General features: G+C 44.0%; 1 protein-coding gene across 1 annotated transcript in view; it reads right to left on the reverse strand.

Moving 5' to 3' along the window:
• PHEX (phosphate regulating endopeptidase X-linked) overlaps positions 1–19238 on the reverse strand; it is a 226607-nt gene that overhangs the window by 151166 nt on the left and 56203 nt on the right. Inside the window, exons 7-11 of the mRNA XM_066249884.1 lie at positions 18073–18189; positions 14715–14798; positions 13163–13308; positions 3232–3325; positions 196–324 (exon numbers count right to left, since the gene is read on the reverse strand). Of these exons, the coding sequence (XP_066105981.1) occupies positions 196–324; positions 3232–3325; positions 13163–13308; positions 14715–14798; positions 18073–18189 (570 nt within the window). The remainder of the gene's footprint in view (positions 1–195; positions 325–3231; positions 3326–13162; positions 13309–14714; positions 14799–18072; positions 18190–19238) is intronic.

The raw sequence follows: 19238 nt of genomic DNA on the forward strand, positions 1-19238 counted from the left end.
CGTGGACTTCACACATTTCATTTCTACAGGAGAAATCTAATTTGATGTGGTATGATTTCATACTTTTCTCACTTTGAAATGTTCCCTCTACATTTGCGTCTTTAGTAAAGACGACACTGACAGTGGCCTGTTTAAACACAGCCACATCAGATCTGGTTAGCTGTCATTAGTTTTAAGTTGGGGAGTAGCACTCACCATCTCCTTCTTATCTTCCTGGAAGTGCACGTCCACAAACATTTTCCCAACAACGTAAGGGAGGGCACTTTCAATAAAGTTTACACATTTATCCCATTGAGGCAGCAAAGTTGTGGTCCCCTGGATTACCTGTGGGAGACAATGAACCCAAATTTAGTTTCACTTGGGTAAAACCAAAGGCTGAAAAAAAAATTAAAAAGCTGAACAGTCTGACCAGGCGGTGGCGCAGTGGAGAGAGAGTGGGACTGGGATGTGGAGGACACAGGTTCAAAACCCCGAGGTCGCCAGCTTGAGTGCGGGCTCATCTGGTTTGAGCAAGGCTCACCAGCTTGAGCCCAAGGTCACTGGCTTGAGTAAGGGGTCACTCGGTCTGCTGTAGGCCCCGTCAAGGCACATATGAGAAAGCAATCAATGAACAACTAAGGTGTTGCAACGAAGAGTTGATGCTTCTCATCTCTCTCCCTTCCTGTCTGTCTGTCCCTATCTGTTCCTCTCTCAGTCTCTCTCTTTCTCTGTCACAAAAACAAAACAAAACAAAAAAAAACAAGCTGAAGAAAGTAATCTATGAAATATGAAACAGTGCACACCTCAACTCATATACAGGGGTCTGAAGCGGAGCCAAAGGTGAAAGCGGAAAAAGAAAAACAGTCTGCTCGTCCCCAGTTATGTCTCAAACCCAGTGAAAATATTTTGACAGTAGAAAATAATGTAGTTTTCCTTTCCTTCCAATTTTCCCCATTAAACAAGGTGTTTAGACAGTAGCATGGTTTTCTCTGTAGTTTACAGGGACACGAGGGGATGCTCTCCAAATGTCCAGACAGTATTTAATGCCTACCGAGAACTAAAGTTCCACAAAGTAAGGTCTAGAATCAATGGGTGATAGAAGTTCCTGCCCAGCGAGGGTTTCCTTGCTCGGGGTAGTACACTCACAAGGCAGACCAGGAGAACATGGCCCACCAAGAACGACCCAGGAAGCATATATACATTGCATCATAGCAAAGAACACATTGGTAACCAAGTCAAAACCAGATGGAAATGTTTTTCCCATCTGTCCCAATTAAACCATTATAAGAAAACATTTACAAACAAGTAAGGAGGTTCCAAAGCAGGATTTGCAAGGCTCAAAGGTTTGCTCTTGGGGATGAAAGCAAAGAAATAAATATTATTTCCTTACGCTTGGCCATTGGGAGCTCAGAGCACTGAGAATGCAAAGTGAAAGTAGCCAGTGAGAAGAGGAGGCCCTGAGAACGGTGAGTGCCGGTGTCCCGGGAACAATGTTCCACCCAGGTCTTCGGTGCAGGACGATTAACAATTACACTCACCTAGTCTTCCTCTACTCTTTGCTAACACAGCCCCTCTCAGAAGCAAGGAACTCATCTATTTTTAAAACCTCTAGAGAAAGAGATCCTACAACTTTCTTTGGCAACTCAGTATTATATTTACCACTTTCCAACTAAAGAAACATTCCCTCATACCTAACCTCAAAATTTTCACACCTACTTCTTACACCTCTGTATCTCTGATTCTCTTCACACCGGGGTGGAAAGCAGCTTAGTGGCATCTCCTATGTGATCCATAGAAGCTAAATATACATATGTATACAATCTATTTGTTTTGTAGCTTCACCCTTTGATATGACCTCAATATGTATAGTTGTTTTATGCTGTTCTATAAAAAGCTCAATATTCTAGTGACTTTAGAAGGCCAAAATGGATTCGAAATAATTGTGTCACTCCTCAGAGTAACGACTCACTAAGAATTTCTATACTTACCCAGTATCTGTAGTAACTAAAGCCTCTGTTAAATGAAATCATAGCTTATAAAAACTCATCACTCATTTAACTTCAAATTTAAAGAAAAGTAAAATCCTTTCAAAAATCACTAAATTCTTAGTGTTAATTTTTTAAAAGGCCACAAAATCTTTAAGTCCTCTAGTGGTGGGAGAATTATTCAGACAAAAGCCTCCGAAACAGGCAAGAGTTAACTGCTCCACAAAATGAGAATAAGAGTGGGACAGAAGCAAAACTCGCAGAGCCTGGGGAGGGAGAGGGGAGAAAGGGTTTCAGTTGAATGAGGTCTTGAAAGAGTCTAGATTTAGGCCTCTCCAGCCTAGCAGTGGTAAAACAGATTCAAAAATTGAAGATCGAGGTAAAGTTAAAAACAAAAATCAACCCTTAAAGATGAAACTTTTACGGCCTTGGCAGGTTGGCTCTGCAGTAGAGCGTGGGACCAGTGTGTGGAAGTCCCGGGTTCGATTCCCAGTCAGGGCACATAGGAGAGGCAACCATCTGTTTCTTCACCCCTCCCCCTTCTCTCTCTCTCTCTCTCTCTCTCTCTCTCTCTCTCTCTCTCTCTCTCTCTTCCTCTCCAGCAGCCATGGCTCAAGCGGTTCAAGCAAGTTGGCTCCACTGCTGAGGATGGCTCCATGGATTCACCTCAGGCACTAAAATAGCTCAGTTGCAACAGAGCAGCAGCCCCAAATGGGCAGAGCATCACCCGGTAGAGGGCTTGCCAGGTGAATCCTGGCTGGGGTGGATGTGGGAGCCTGTCTGTCTTCCAGCCTCTCACTTAAAAAAAAATATTTTTAAATAATAAAAGATGAAACTTTACCGACCTAATACATATAGTATGCATGTTCTGAATATTCAGAAGACTGAAATGATAGTTACAAATGCATCATTAAGAAACAAGAAAACTGTAATTACAGCAACACAGTTAAAATCACGGGGGGGGGGCAAATAGGATTAAGTTGATAAAAGGTGGAGAGTGGGAACAATGTGATGGGCCAAAGTATTGCCCTAAATAGCTTTCTATAGCCCATCAAAGCAGGGCATGAGTGTACCATGTGCCTCACTGTTTGTAGGGTTTACCTCCATACAAAGAAACAAAGCAAAAAAAAAAAAAATTCAACTTAGCCCACAAAACTCCCTCTGTCCAATCCCGAAAGATGATTTTTATTGGATTAGTTAATATGTGGACTATTCCTGCTTGTAAAGTTACCCAGTGATGTAACGTTGCAATCATTTTAAAACTTACCCTGGAGAATTCCAGCCACCTATACTGAAAGCGCCTGCTAAGGTTTGGAATTCTGGAGTAAACCATCCTCCACACCAAATAGTTGGCAATGGTCCTGTTGACACAGAGAGATGCACATTTATTATGTTTAGGTTGCTATCTGATGCTCTGCAGAACACCTTGGGAAAAACTTCTGGCAAAGCTCCATGGAGGGACGTCTTACTTATAAAAAACAGCAGAACTTTCACTTGAAAAATGACATGATACAATATTAATAAGCTAAACCAAAACTGGCCTGCTTTTCACCACCTACTACAGATAGATGAAATGAATATTCCATCTCCAGGTCTCATTGTGAACATTTTGATTTCTGTCGCAGGACATAAAGTCTCGTGTTGCCTAGCCTTTCATGTCTAGAAATTTTCCACACTCACACCTTCGAATTAGTAGGTGACTTGATAAAATACAGATGAATTATCTTTGTAAGCAAACAGCAATGTAATGGCTAATACCAATTATCTAGATTTGCAACCTGGTTCTGTACTTACTCCTCAATACATGAGCTTGGGCAAGTCACTTAGGCTTGCTGATTTTATCTTTCCTTGTCATACAGTGGGGACAATCCCTACATTATAGGGTTATTGTGAGCTTAATATAAATAAGAAAATGCTTGCTAGGAAGTAAATTCCAGATTATTTTTGTTCACTTCCAAACATATAAACAACCCCATATACTCACATAATACCCATAAAACTATTTTTAAAATCCATCACACATTATTAAGTGTTCCCTTTTTCTATAAGCAGAAGATGTTTTGACCTGAGAAGGATGTGTGATCTGAGTTAATTTCTAACTCAACAGTGATGATGAATTTTTAATGACCCATCTCCCCCCAGCTGTGCTATGATCATGGTGACAAATAACACACATTCCTGAGATGGCTTTCGAGACAGCTAGCCAGCCAAGTGGGAGCAGTGTAACAGGATGGCGACTGGCCCATCAAGAACAACCCACACTTGCACTAGATTTATTGGGGTGATGACTTTATAAGTTATATAAATGTCGAATCACTAGGTTGTACTCTGAAACTAATATAATATTGTGTGTCAATGGTAATTTAAATATTAAAAAGAACGCTCTCATTTCCACGGCCCTCTAACCCAGTGCATGTGCACTCTAGCAATAAAGTTTTTTTCAACATAGACACAATATATGTGTAGTTATTTTCATTTACATAGAGACAAACTAATGGACTAACATATTAGAAATGTTTTGATAAATGTAGAAATAGAAATTTTGAAAGATAAAATGAAATAAAGTTATTTTCAAAAATAATTTAATTCTTCAAATTGGAATTAAATGGAGCCTCGGCTGCAGGAGAAGAGAGAGACAGAGAGGAAGGAGAGGAGGAGGGGTGGAGAAGCAGATGGGCACTTCTCCTGTGTGCCCTGGCCGGGAATCGAACCCGGGACTTCTGCACGCCAGGCCGATGCTCTACCACTGAGCCAACCAGCCAGGGCCTAAATCCATATTTTATATAGTCTTCTTGGCTATTGCAAAACATTTTGGACCACGCTCCAGTCAGATCTGGTTAGACCCCCACTGCTGTTGCCTTGGCATCTGGCTAACCAAGACGGTGCACTCAAGTGGGAAAAAGGGCCACTTCTGCCATTTTCATGCCACTCACCTGTGCTTACTTTACTAGTAGTATCTTCAATTCCTGTTTCTAAGCAAGACTTTTAAAGCCATTTGTCCCTGTTTGAGGATTAAACTAGAAAATAAAATTCATACATCTATAGGTATATGTGAATAGTCTGAGATTATTTTCAATACAGCTAATGAAAACAAATGACTGAAGGTGACATTGTCCCCCTCATGTGTCCCATAGTGACCAAATGCAGGGTCGATGACCATCTATTTAGAACTCGGTAAAACCTAATCATTTTTCAATAAAAAAGAAAGAACATACAGAAGTTTTAAGATTTTTCTTCCTAGGCCCTGGCCGGTTGGCTCAGTGGTAGAGTGTTGGCCTGGCATGCAGGGGACCCGGGTTCGATTCCCGGCCAGGGCACATAGGAGAAGCGTTTGCTTCTCCACCCCCCCTCCTTCCTCTCTGTCTCTCTCTTCCCCTCCAGCAGCCAAGGCTCCATTGGAGCAAAGATGGCCCGGGCGCTGGGGATGGCTCCTTGGCCTCTGCCCCAGGCGCTAGAGTGGCTCTGGTTGCAGCAAAGCGACGCCCCGGAGGGGCAGAGCATCGCCCCCTGGTGGGCAGAGCGTCGCCCCTGGTGGGCGTGCCGGGTGGATCCTGGTCGGGCGTATGCGGGAGTCTGTCTGACTGTCTCTCCCCGTTTCCAGCTTCAGAAAAATAAAAAAATAAAAATAAAAAATAAAAATAAAAAGATTTTTCTTCCTAAGCACCTCCATCTGTACTAACAGTTCTAGGTAGTGGGGAGATGGGAAGGTGACCGAAACAGAGTCCCTGTCTCCTGAAGCTCTTAGCTGAGCAGGGGAAATGAGGCAGTGCATCAGTAATGATTTAGAAGTACATGCCAGCCAGACCATTTGCCGGAAGGAACAACAGCTCAAACTCAGGCAGGAGAGTAAGCATCACGAGAGGGCCAGGGCCTGGGCTATTCCCAAAGGACGGGAGGCTTAGGGGTGTGTAAAAAGAACATGAAGTGCAGATACACTAAATAATGTAGAAATCGCTTGAGTTGGAGGGGATGGTGAGCAGGCATGTCACTCTCTAAGCCAAAAGGCCAGCTCCAGTGGGGAGACAGAGGCTGCAATCAGGGTCCAGTGTGGAGAGTGTCAATGTAGCAGAGCCTGACCCTAACGCAAGTTCTGTGTGTTCTTCTAACTGAAAATACCGCTTCCTGGGTGTGAGAGCTATGCTGGATCCATACGCGTGGATTGGAAGGTCCATGGCCAATAGATATCCTAAGCTATTCCCTCAAGGGGGCAGTGATGAGCCAGATTAACTGGGGAGACTGTTAAGCTGGGGCCTGATGGTGGTAGCAGAGGCATGGTGGTAGAAGCATAGCGGGATTTTAGAAGCGTGGGCCTCTCCAGCTCCCTTGAAATCCTGTTATGTCTACATTATCTAGAACCCCCCTCCAGCACTGCTCTAGCAGAGATGTTATTGTGCCCATTTTACATACAAGGAAACGTGAGGCCTAGAACCATTAAATGACTCCTCATGATTATATAGTCAGTTGGTCTCCAACTTAGTAAAATCACCTGGGCAGTTTCACAGGTCCAGATGGTCAGGCCCCTCCATACCAACTACATCAGAATCTCTGGGGTGGAACCTAGCATAAATATTGTTTTCCGAGCTCGCCCAGCGAAGCCCCATGTGCTTCCAAGTTGGAGAACTGGTGTAATAAGCGATGGAGGCACAACCAGACCCAGCTGTGTCTGAACTCTAAGCCTGTGTGCTTCTCCCCATGCTACACAGTGATGCATGATTGCCAGTAATTCAGCAAAAACGCCCTGCCGGTTCACGGCGATGCCAAAAAATTCCAACAAAGGCACTTAGCAGAAATCTGTAGGTACAAAAAAAGAGCAGTGTGTGAGGCTTCGTGGGCCAGCATCGCTAAGATCGTGAGCATTACAAAGCCTCAGAAAGCCAGGAAAGGGCAGGAGGGGAAGCTCACACAGTGAGACAATGGCTCTGATGAGTGTCTCTATGTGAGATGAACACTCCAATGGAGCACGGGAGTGCGCACAGCCTCTGAGTACTAACATCACCACGCCGGGAGTGGATCTGTCTGTAATGACTGAATTGCTGCTACCTAACGCTCAGACATGCCAAAACAAAATAAAACAAAAATCAGACTCAGCAACAGTCCTTGAAAATAACAAATGATATTTTCTTTTTCCTAAAAGCATTTTCAGCAGTATGGTAATTTCCCCAAATGACAATAAATAAAGTAGAGGAAACCAAGGCATCTCAGAAGAAAGGCCACCACCAGGAGAGACCACATTTGTATTGCATTTCAAAAATCACAAAGTACCTTTTTTCACCCTCATGGCGATGCTATGGGGTGGTTACTATTATTACTCTCTCCATTATCAGATGAAGAAAACAAAGAGAGGAGGTCAAGGGAATTCCAAGGACGTGTCAAACCCAGTACTAACATTTGGGGCTCCAGCTTCCAGAGCCTGCATTTGTTCCTCTCAGTCACACTACCTGATGTGAGCCACACAGTTTCTTCTCAAAAGTTTGCAAAGCCAAAGAAATCTTCCTAAATCCTAGAGGCTGCCCAGAGATACGCCTAAGGCTGAGGCTCCCAAATTGTGTCCCCAGACCAGCCACGTCAGCATCATCTGAGAACTTGTTAGAGAATTCCTGGGCCTCGCCCCAGACCTACTGAGTCAGAAACTGTGGGATGGGGCCCCGCAGTCTGTTTGAACAAGCCCTCCAGGGGGTGCTGATGCTTGTCAGGTTTGAGAACTACTGGACTAGGAGAACTCCATCTCCTCATCTTTCTGCACACACAGCTAAGCTAGGACTTTCTAAGTCTCAGATCAGTGCCTCTTACACTTGACCGTGTATATGAAGCCCTGGGGGTCTTCTGAAAGTGCAGACTCTGACTCAGGAGGTCTGGGCAAGAGCCTGAGGCTATGCATTCCCAGCATGCTCTCGGGCGAGGCCTATACTGCTCTCCCTGGGCCACGCTTGGAAGAGCGAGGCCTGAGATCATCCTCAGCGTCCCTGAACCCTGTAAGAGGTCCACATAACAACACTTTTCACATAAGCCTCTAGGACACCTGTCCAACAAGACTCATCTTACTTTAATGACATTGCTTGCTCCTTATGAAAATAAAACTGAAGACAGAAAGGAACACAGAGGCTTGGCAAAATCTCCAAGAGTTTGCTTTAGGCCAATCCACTGTGTGCGTGTGTGTGTGTGTGTGTGTGTGTGTGTGTGCGTGTGCGTGTGCGTGCATACCCCTGCCCCAATGATGCACACAACCACCACTGGGTCAGGCCTTGCCAGGAAGAAGAGGCCAAGTCAAATCTCTCTGACCCCATCTTTCGTTGCCTCCCCCCTCCCATTCTGGCCCCTCAGATCAAATTAGATGGTACCTAAGACAGTCTCAAGTCAGTAGTGGGGAAAAGAGCTGAGGTGGGCAGGAAGGAATGGGGGTCTGCAGCACCCCTCACACAGTAATGTGCTAGACAACAGACTTGCTGGGAAAAAGGAAAAAACTGGTTTGGAGCATTTGTTGATTTCCACGTTGTAAACATTCCCACCAGAGTTGGTTTCAAACTACCCACATGAGATCATTCGACAAGGAGTTAGAATGACAAGCACATGATTTGAGGTAACTTGAGGAAGCCAACACATCACTGCACCCTCACCCCCTTTCCAACCTAAAGCCAACTCTGTTTCCCCATAGCAGCCTCCAGCTCAAGCCCTCAAATGGCCCTGCTCTGGCAACCTACACCCTTGACCTTGAAGGGCCAACACAGTCTCTGATACCATCTAGGGTAGAAATCGGGAACCTTTATGGCTGAGAGAGCCATGAACGCCACATACTTTAAAATGTAATTCCGTGAGAGTCATACAACGACCCGTGTACATTACGCATTATCCAATAAAAATTTGGTGTTGTCCCAGAGGACAGCTGTGATTGGCTCCAGCCACCCGCAACCATGAACATGAGCGGTAGGAAATGAATGGATTGTAATACATGAGAATGTTTTATATTTTTAACATTTTTTAATTTAAAATGTGTCTGCCATCAAAAGAGCCACATCTGGCTTGCGAGCCATAGGTTCCCAACCCCTGATCTAGGGGATTTCACTGCTCTAGTTTTGTGCCTCGCACCACCTCCCAGAGTCATTGCCACTATCCCCAAAGCCACTAAGTCAGAAAGAGAGGCCTACTCCCACCACACTGGCAGGTGACATGATATAAGGGGGAAAGCAGCAGTCAAGAAATGAGTGGTTCACACCAATCCATGAAGGTTAGGTAACCCTGAAAATTACAGAATTGTCTATCTCCAAAACTAACAGGGAAGTGTCTGCAAAATGTCTCTTTTCCACACAAGGATATGTATGGAAAACAGTCAGGACACAGAACTGAGGGAGCCCTAGTTTAGAATCTCAGCTCTGCCTCCTCTTAGAGGTGTGTCCCTGTGCAAGTCACCTGACCCCAGTTTCCTCTGTAAAACGGAAACATACAGTTATTTTAAGGATCAAAGGAAACTCGTAGTCATCATGGTGGTTAAAATCGTCATGACCCCTGTGTGATTTTCACAGGCAGAGTCTCAGAATAGAGGCACAGCAAAGACACCCAACTTGAGGATTGGCTGCCTGTTTCTTCAAAGGTGCCTCCAGGGGAGAGGTGGGAGGATGCTAGAAATAATAACGGGAAACCCTTCCTCTGCACATCCTGAGCCCAAGCCACCCCCACAATGCCTCCCCAGCTCTCTGGACTCCTGCTTTCAAGGTAACACGCCAGTCCCACCACCCAACATGCACACTCCTTTTGCACTCTCCTCGACCTGGAAGACTCCTCCTTATCCTCTGGGATTCTGCTTACATGTCATCTTCTGAATAGCAGTGCCTGGGGCATCTGGGTAACTTCTACAGATTTCTACGAAGCATCTACTATGAGAAGCACTGTGCCAGGCCTTGAAGTTACAAAAGCAATTACAGCAGGTCCTCAAATAACATTGTTTTGTTAGAGCCTTGATGAGACACTATGGGAACTTAACTCTTATTTATATCAACAAGCCTATGGTAAAACTGGTTTCATGATATGCCATTTCAGGTAATGTCACAGAACCTATTGATGACGTTAAGTGAGGACTTACTATACAGAGTGCCCACCATCAGGTGCTCACTGGATCACTGGGGAGAGTGAAGCAACAAGTGGAGGTCATTTCAAGAAAATGAGATAAGTTGATATTTTGCCCCTGGGCCCACAGCTTCATTATACTTCCCAGCCTCTTCTGCAGTTAAGTGGGTTATGTGACCATGTTCCAGGCAATGGAATAGGGGTAGAAGTGACACAGACCACTTTTAGTCCTTACCACAAAAACCCCCTGTGCAATTCTCTACTCTCTCTTCTTTCCCCCTCTGCCAACTGAATAGAGGATTCCAAACACCCCAGAGGACAGCAGAGTCACAAGAAGAAGGAGCCTGGATTTCTGAGTCACATCTTGGAGGAAAGCCACCCCCTTCAGGGACACCCACATTGGATTGTTCCATGAGCCGAGAGTACAAGTTTTATTGTGCAAGCCAGCTAGAGTTTAGAGGTGCTTATTACAGCGATTGGCTTGTCCTGATTAATATGGTAACGATTAGCATGTCCTGATTAACATGATAACTATGGGGACCCAAGGGGACATTTTCTTGACTGCCCTTGGAATACAATAGAAGTGAGGATCAAACATGATTAGCAGTATAAAAAACTTACTGTAATATGCAAATAAAGTACTATCAATCTTTTCAGGATGTAAGGTGTCTTGAAATCTTATTCGACTATACAGAATACAAGTGGTTTTTGATGAATTGGTTGTTGAGGAGTAAACTGTGTGAAAGAGAGGGGTTTTTTCTCTTTAAGAATAAAGTTTCATCGTATCTACAGGTCATTTTATGTCGTGTAAATACTATCTGCGGGTGATTTTTCTATCTATATTCTTCCAGTGTTGTTCACTACGCTTACATCTGTCCAAGTTCTCATTTTGACAAGCACCAAATTAAAACCTCCCTCTACTCAGGGCCTTTCTCGGTACCTTTTGTTATGTCAGGTCCTGCACTTCCGAGGGAAAATCATCACCACAGAGATGACTTTTCTAATACAGTAAACCAAGGCCCAATCCATCATCTTATTTTCAGTTAAGCTTTGTTTGGATATAAAATTAATATAATTTCTTAAAGTACCTACTAATTTACAACTCCAGTTTATACAAACTCTAGAAGAAATCAACTCACTAGGTGTGAAGAATACATACACAGCATGGCAAACTCTACCTTTCAACAGAAACTGCCACCAAAACTTAAATGTGCCCAGTAACTCAATGGCGTAGGAGTAGAAAATCATTTGGATCATACTTTATAGTGTATTTATAGTATTTCAGAGCTAGGGAGTACACATGAATAAGGCTTCTAGCACAGGGAGTTCCTCCACCTCAAAAAAGTAAGCCTGGCCCTGGCCGGTTGGCTCAGCGGTAGAGCGTCGGCCTGGCGTGCGGGGGACCCGGGTTCGATTCCTGGCCAGGGCACATAGGAGAAGCACCCATTTGCTTCTCCACCCCCCCTTCTTTCCTATCTGTCTCTCTTCCCCTCCTGCAGCCAAGGCTCCATTGGAGCAAAGATGGCCCAGGCGCTGGGGATGGCTCCTTGGCCTCTGCCCCAGGCATGGATCCCGGTCGGGCGCATGCGGGAGTCTGTCTGACTGTCTCTCCCTGTTTCCAGCTTCAGAAAAAAAAAAAAAAGAAAAAAAAAAAAGTAAGCCTAAGATTCTCTTGGGGCACTTGTTAAAATTTAGATTCCTGAGACTCAATGAGATCTACTTCACTGGCCTCAATGGAGGAGGGGCATTGGAATCTGTATTTTTACCACAGGCTGCTGGCATTACTGGTCCATAGAGCACAGTTTGAATAGGAAGGCTCTTCCCCACACAAACACTATCTACCTCTAGACTCAGTTTTCACTTAGGGAACTTTCAAAGAATCGATGCTTATCTCTGGTAGAATTTTTAAATAAATGTATTGTTTCTTCTCACCCTTTTCTGTATGTTTAGTGTTCTTTATGCTTTCCTCAGTGACCACATACTGCTTTTCCATAGAAGACATCATCTTAAATAGAACAGCAGCTCTTCAAAGGTGTCTAAGTGTTTTTCCATAGGCGGGAAGAGATGCTGTATTTTATTGCTAAGACTTTTGCAGGTGCCTTTTTTTTTTTTTTTTAATATTTTTTTTTTAATTTTTTTTTGTTGTTGGTTTTTGTTTTATTTATTTATTTATTTATTCATTTTTTTAGAGAGGAGAGGGAGAGACAGAGAGAGAGAGAGAGAGGAGAGACAGAGAGAGAGAAGGGGGGAGGAGCTGGAAGCATCAACTCCCGTATGTGCCTTGACCAGGCAAGCCCAGGGTTTCGAACCGGCGACCTCAGCATTTCCAGGTCGACGCTTTATCCACTGCGCCACCACAGGTCAGGCTGCAGGTGCCTTTTTTTAAAAAACATAACTCCTGGCAACATAGCCTTGTCTAAGTCCAAATAAGAAAACTTAATTTTTAATCACGGCCTGGCCATTAGCCTTTGTCTTTGTAAACTAGTTGACCTTTTTGTGCATCATTTTCTGTAGTCAAATTTCAGTGACTTCACGAAGGCGTAAACTTCTCTTTCCTGGGCATTTAAGGATCTCCTTGTTTTGTAATGCTAAAGTGGCACAGCAACAAATCTGAAAACATTCTTTCAAATAAGAAAAACCTGACAGTTCCTGAAGTTGTTTCATTTGTGCAATTTTTTCTACCACTCTCACAGTGATCTTATGTTTTTTCAATATAGCTGCTTTGGTTTATTGCCACAAAGTGACTTATTGGCTAAAAAGAAACGAGGAAAAAAAATAGCAAAAGACCAAGAATGAAATAGGAGGCGGTGGGGGGGGGGGAGATGTTTATATAGAAGTCTCAGAAAACATCATTATATAACTATGTACTTCTCAAAACCAACAAACAATTTAGGTTTTCAGAGAGGAAACATAAAGAAAGGCAAGAAATAAACATCGTGTATGTGCTTTTACTGCAGCAAGTAAATTACATCAGACGATGGCTTGGGCCAATTTGTCAGAAAGGGTGCCATGATTTCCTACCCGAGACTCTTTTGAGGTAACTTTCATTAAAAACTGTTTTCAAAGGACATAAAAGGGAAGTCCTTATAATTTAAAAGGAAAAACAAAAGTCATGGTAAAATACACAAGAAAGCTCTTACTTCTTCCTCTCAGAGCCTAATATCCTAAATAGATCCTTAAAGTACTGCGGGACGCGGACCACCACATTCTCTGAGGGGCCGATGTCTTTCAGTTCGGGGTACAGTCTGGTATCGATGACCTTCTTGATATAGCCCAGCCAGTCAAACTGAGGAAAAAGAGGGGAAAAAGAGAGAGAGAGAGAGTGAAAGTACCTCTTGCTAGCCAGCAAGCAAGGCAAATATAGTCAGTTCAACATAATCCATTGCAGGTGATTGCAACCAAATAATCAGAGATGCAACTGCTCAAATCTAAACAATAAGTGCCTGATCACTACCACTAAGACCTACCACTTGCATCATAAGTGTAACATGTATTCTGTAGCATCTGCATGGGGACAGCATATAAACCCATCAGGTAATACAGCCCCTCGCTCTGCTGGCCCCTCCAGTACTCTCTCCCCCACCCTCCTCAACCCTCTCATCATCCTCTCCCTCCCCCCTCCTGTATGCTGTCCTCCATGCTATACTCTCCTTTCCTTCCCTCCTTCCTCCTCCCCCCTACTCCCAAATGCATTCACTGTCATGTCCACACAGACACAGATGCCTGGGACATTCCTGGTCTTCCCTCTGGCACAGCCTTTCTTACAGAGGGGAAAACAAGCAGCAACAAAAAGTAACATGTCCCCTCTTCAGAGCATCACTATCTTGGTGTTTTAACTGGCTAATCCAATAGTTATTTCCAACCTCATTCTTCCTTTTCTCCCCTATCTGCTTTCACTATTGAAATGGAAAACCAGCCAGTCACTGGCCCAGCCTTCCCTATAGGTAGGAATGGCCACGTTCCCCAATTCTGCTCAATAAGAAATAAAAGGGAACTCATGAACACTAGTGTGGTGACTGCCAGGGGGAGGGGGTTGGGGGGATAAATGGTGATGTATGGAGACTTAACTCAGGGTGGTGAACACACAATACAGTGTGCACATAATGTGTTGTGAAATTGCGCACCTGGATCCTGTATAATTTTGTTAACCAGTGTCACCCCAATAAACAAAATAAAAAGGAAAAAAAGAAGAAGACATTTGGGGACATTCTAGAAAGGCTTGGGTTTTTCGTGGTATAAGAGTTAGACATGATCATCACTGCCCCTTCCCCCTTCTTCCTGCCCTGATGGCGGATGTGGTATATGGACCTGTGGTAGCTACCTTGCAAGCCTGAGTCATCAAACATGAAGTCCAAAAGCCAATACTCTAAAGAGAGTGCAGTGGAAAGGGAGAACTTGCGGCTTTGACAACATCGTTCAACAGTTAAATCAACACCAATAGCCACCTATGTCTGGACTGGTGTTATAACAAAATGGGCTATAAGTTTTTAAGCCATCTGGAAAGGTTTTCTGTCTCCTAGAGCAGAAAGCATCCTGATGCACAAAGGATATTTATGTGATAATGGACAAAGGTGAAGGTAACCAAAAAGACTGATAGTAGGTTTTACAAGGCAAAAACTGAGACACAGATAAAATATAATCACTTGTAAAATAACTAGTTAAGATAATATCCCCTGGGTTGTTTTCACCAACCTGGGGAATCATAGCACTCAGCTGGGAAATGTTCATTTTGTTGTACATGGCCTCGCTGGTTCGGTTTTCATGTGGAATCATTATCTGTTGGAAGGAGACTCTGGTTATTTTTGCAAAGAAACCATTTCTTTGTGCATGACACTTCCTACATGCACCCAGACATCTGCATAGTATCATACAATTTTTCAAGATGTTGGCGTCGTGCCAAACTTGGGAGGGAAAGAAAAGGCATCACTTTAGGCAAGATTAAGAAAATAAAACAAAATTTTCTTGCCCTGTGTGAAACATTACCCTCAGGACAAAAATAACTACCCAGAATCCCTTCCTCGCCTATTACATAGATGAATAAAATCTATTATTGGCCCAGTTTTGACAGTCAAACCAAGTTTAGTCAATTGAGACAAACATCCCACCCTCACCTGTAGTGTCCAGATAATGAGCTCAGTGTTTCATGAACCACAGGTCAGCCTTCATTCTTAGGGCCACATCTTCACGGAACAACACTGGATCCCCTGGCCACCACTGCGACCTGTGATCATTTTCAAGAGCTCACTCCCTCACTTCCCCTCCTTGCTCTGGTCCGTCTGACCCTACTGCTGCAGTACGGGTTCAGTCACCAACCACACACACTTTTCCACTTCTGCACCTCCAGCCTTGACTCTTCATACTCTTTCCATTCCCAGTACGCATGCCCGTGGCCATTTTGCCAACATCAAAAGAAACTGAAATATTTAGCCTCAGCCATGTTTAATCTACTCCAAGGAGAACAGCAGTGATCATCTTCATGGGACATCCTAGTCACTTCCATGGTCAGGCAGCAGCTCCCCATATGCACTCCTGAACCACACCATCTGACTCTTTGCATTAAACTTGGCACCTCCCACCTCCCATAGGACTCTCCTACCTTTGCAGCCCCAGCCATGATCATCACGCCCATGCTTTAAACCAGGGGTCCCCAAACTTTTCACACAGGGGGCCAGTTCACTGTCCCTCAGACCGTTGGAGGGCCACCACATACAGTGCTCCTCTCACTGACCACCAATGAAAGAGGTGCCCCTTCGGGAAGTACAGCGGGGGGTGGTGGGCGATAAATGGCCTCAGGGGGCCGCATGCGGTCCGTGGGCCATAATTTGGGGACGCCTGCTTTAAACTATGATTCAAGACTTTGCCTAGATTCATTTCCTCTGTGAAGCCTTTCCATGAAACTCCATTGGCTCTGATCACAAAAGCCACCCCATCAATAAGACCTCCCGGGTGCACACATTTCTCTAGTTGGGGTCGATTAAATGCACATTTTCATGGCTGTATTTACAGTGACTTATTTGTGTTCAACTAGGCTGTCCTGCCTTCCCAGGTAAGCTTCAGAAGTTTCCCTAGCACTATGTGCCCCTCGAACTTTGAGTGTCCCCAGTGACCTGGGGTATAAGAAATGGAGGTAATCATTATTAGCATGCCAGAAATGCATGGGCTTTTCAAGGTCAAGTGACAGAGGGCTGAGAGGCAGACATCTGCCCCATCCTTTCTAAGTGCTTCAGTGCCCTTGGCTTCTCCCTCCCACCCTTCGCAGGAGAGACCTCGCGTACCCTGCAAACATCTGCCCGGCTCTGCCTGAACCCCTGCCTCAGAGACTGGGCTCACAGCCCCAGGTTAGAGCCCTTTGGCCTCGAAGCTGTTTTCAGCTCTCTGCCAGCTACTCCCCCACCCCATGGACTCGTCACTTCATTTAGCCTCTTGACAATTCCCAGTCTTGCCTCAGCCCAGCTGTTTTTAGTTCCCTTTTTGGTCCAAATTCCTGGCTCAGGGCAAGGCCTTCCCTGATGTATTAGAGATCCGTCCAAATTAGAGCTCTGGGTCTCCTATTTGCCTGGAAAGGGAATCCAGACAGCCTTTAGACATCTAATCTAAAGGCCCAGTCTTTGACTCCGGAACATCTGCAGTGGTCTTCACAGTGTTTAAAGGTGACTCTCAGGAATGAAACTTTCGTGCTGCAAGCAGGAGTCTGAAGAGAGGTACACACATACATCACTGCTGCCAAGAGAGACTAATTCCTCCTGGCCCTTATCCATCGCCCCAACTCTCCATACTTCAACACCCACCACCGCTTCACCAAACACAAAACCAAGCAATACCTGGACTCACATGCACTTTAGGATTTTTACCAACTTATTTTAAAAGATTACCAACCCATATACAAGCGTTTCTTGCCAAAAGTCCCCCCCCACACACACACACACACTATAAGGTATCCTAAAAAGTAGATCTCACTATATTTGTTTTCTCCGGCCCTGGGAATATATAGGGATTTCACACCTTGGTTCTTCTAGAAAAAGTTATTCTATAAACAAAGCTAACCATTTAAGATTCTCATTCTGTTCTTATATCTTTTTGTCTATTAGCTTGAAAGAATTTAAGGTGACTTACACAGAACATAGTATATGAAATAATGATATTCATTAAAGTGGGGTAAGAAAACAAGGAGAAACATAGTTGGGTGCAAAGTAGCACCAGAAAGACATCTAAATGGCTCTGGTCGGTTGGCTCAGTGGTAGAGCGTCAGCCTGGTGTATGGAAGTCCCGGTAGGTCACATAGGAGAAGCGCCCATCTGCTTCTACACCCTTCCCTCTCTCCTTTCTAACTCTCTCTTCCCCTCCTGCAGCCAAGGCTCCATTGGAGCAAAGTTGGCCCAGGCACTGAGGATGGCTCCATGGCCTCCTCTTCAGGCACTAGAATGGCTCTGGTTGCAATGGAGCAATGCCCCAGATAGGCAGAGCATTGCCCCCTATTGGGCTTGCTGGATCCCAGTCGGGCACATGCGGGAGTCTGTCTCTCTGCCTCCCCACTTCTCACTTCAGAAAAATACAAAAAAAAAGACATCTAAAAATGCTCACCAGCATGCCCTATATACACTTTCTACATCAAATGGTGTACTGTAATCAGTATGAGTGGACAGACTTCCCTAGGTCCCTATGTTAGGTCAAAGTGACCATGAGTGTGAATGGTATAAAGAGTAGATTACATTAAAATTATCTTTCACTCAGATCAAATCAATAAGGATTCAATAAATATCTATTCTTCTACTGGAGCAACATAGGAGTTTCTTGGAAAACATTGTCAGAGGGTCTTTGGCCATAGGTGAGCAACATATGGACACTGAATCGGCTTCAACCAGGGAGGCAGAAGGAATAAAGAGCTCTTCTTTCTGTCATGGTTCTTCTTCCTGTTACTTCTCAGAGGGGATGCTATTAGTTCTAACTTGTGCCCAAAGGACAATGTCACAAAATGCTGTATTATTTTTTCATTCAGGATATACTGCATTTAAAAAAAGGAAAATAAAATAGATTTTAGATTAAGTCTTACCTCAGCTATCTTAATTTCCAGTCTAAGCACTGACTTCATGTCATGCTCTGCTCGAGAGCTATTAGCTCCGAAAAGTACAGCAGTATCCACCATGAACTTGTAAAGGGCATCTCGACACTATAAGAGATAGAGAAGCAAGTTACAATGACAACATTCTATTAGGAAGTATGTTTCAGGGGCATAGGGCAGCAGAAGCAGCAAGTGGAAATAAATTCCCTTCATTTTCACTTGTACTCAAAGTATCGTACAGGCATTATGCAATACCAACCAACCACCTACCACTTTGAGAGAAAGAGTGATAAGTACTTAATACTGTTTCCATGACAGACAGAGATGTCCAGCAACCAAGAATCAAGAGAACTAGTTCTGTGGCAACCGACAATATTATGGATATGCGAAACATCTCCTAATGAGTCCAGAAAAGAAAGTTAAAGGTCAAACTCTTCTTTCCAGGCAAGAAAGGTTTTAATAAAACGATGGGAAAGAGCTGTTGCTAAAATCAGGAGACATGATCCATGAAGACTAGTGGGAACCGTGATTTATTCTCTTGCAGCTCAATTTACCCATCTTCTCACTAAAATATAAAAGACCAGCAACTGCAGCCTGATGTTTTTGTATCGTTTTTACAAAGGTCTCACCACCCCAGGGAAAAAAGAAGGGAGATGGATGGGAGAAATGATGAAGCGAAGCTGAGCAAACAGCAAATATACAACTGCCTTCTGCACATTCATGTCATTGGAGGGGAAAACTTTATTTTGTGGAACTGAGGAATCGCATAGGGGGGTCACCCCTCCTTTCAGATATACTTGGAAGAACTCAATATCCTTGGTGTTAAACAATCTCATAGTCATGCTATAGGAATAAGGCCTCCTGACATACACCTTGATTCTGTAAGCTATTCTTACTGTGTTTATGACCTTGGGATCTAGACAGTGCTTGGCGTATAGCAAGCCCTTAATAAATACATATTGAATCAGTAAGCAAGCTTCGCAAATAGACTTCATTAGAAACAATGTTGTGCAATTCCCAGTTTGATTCAAAAAATATTTAATCCATCAATACATGTGCACGATGTCTTACTAGGCATTCTGTGCATATGGGGGGGTACGGAAGAAAAATTAAATAATGCTTACGTCTGATTTCCCACTGTGTGATCTGGTTCTCAG

The sequence above is a fragment of the Saccopteryx bilineata genome, chromosome X, assembly GCF_036850765.1.
Source record: "Saccopteryx bilineata isolate mSacBil1 chromosome X, mSacBil1_pri_phased_curated, whole genome shotgun sequence".
NCBI lineage: Eukaryota > Metazoa > Chordata > Mammalia > Chiroptera > Emballonuridae > Saccopteryx > Saccopteryx bilineata.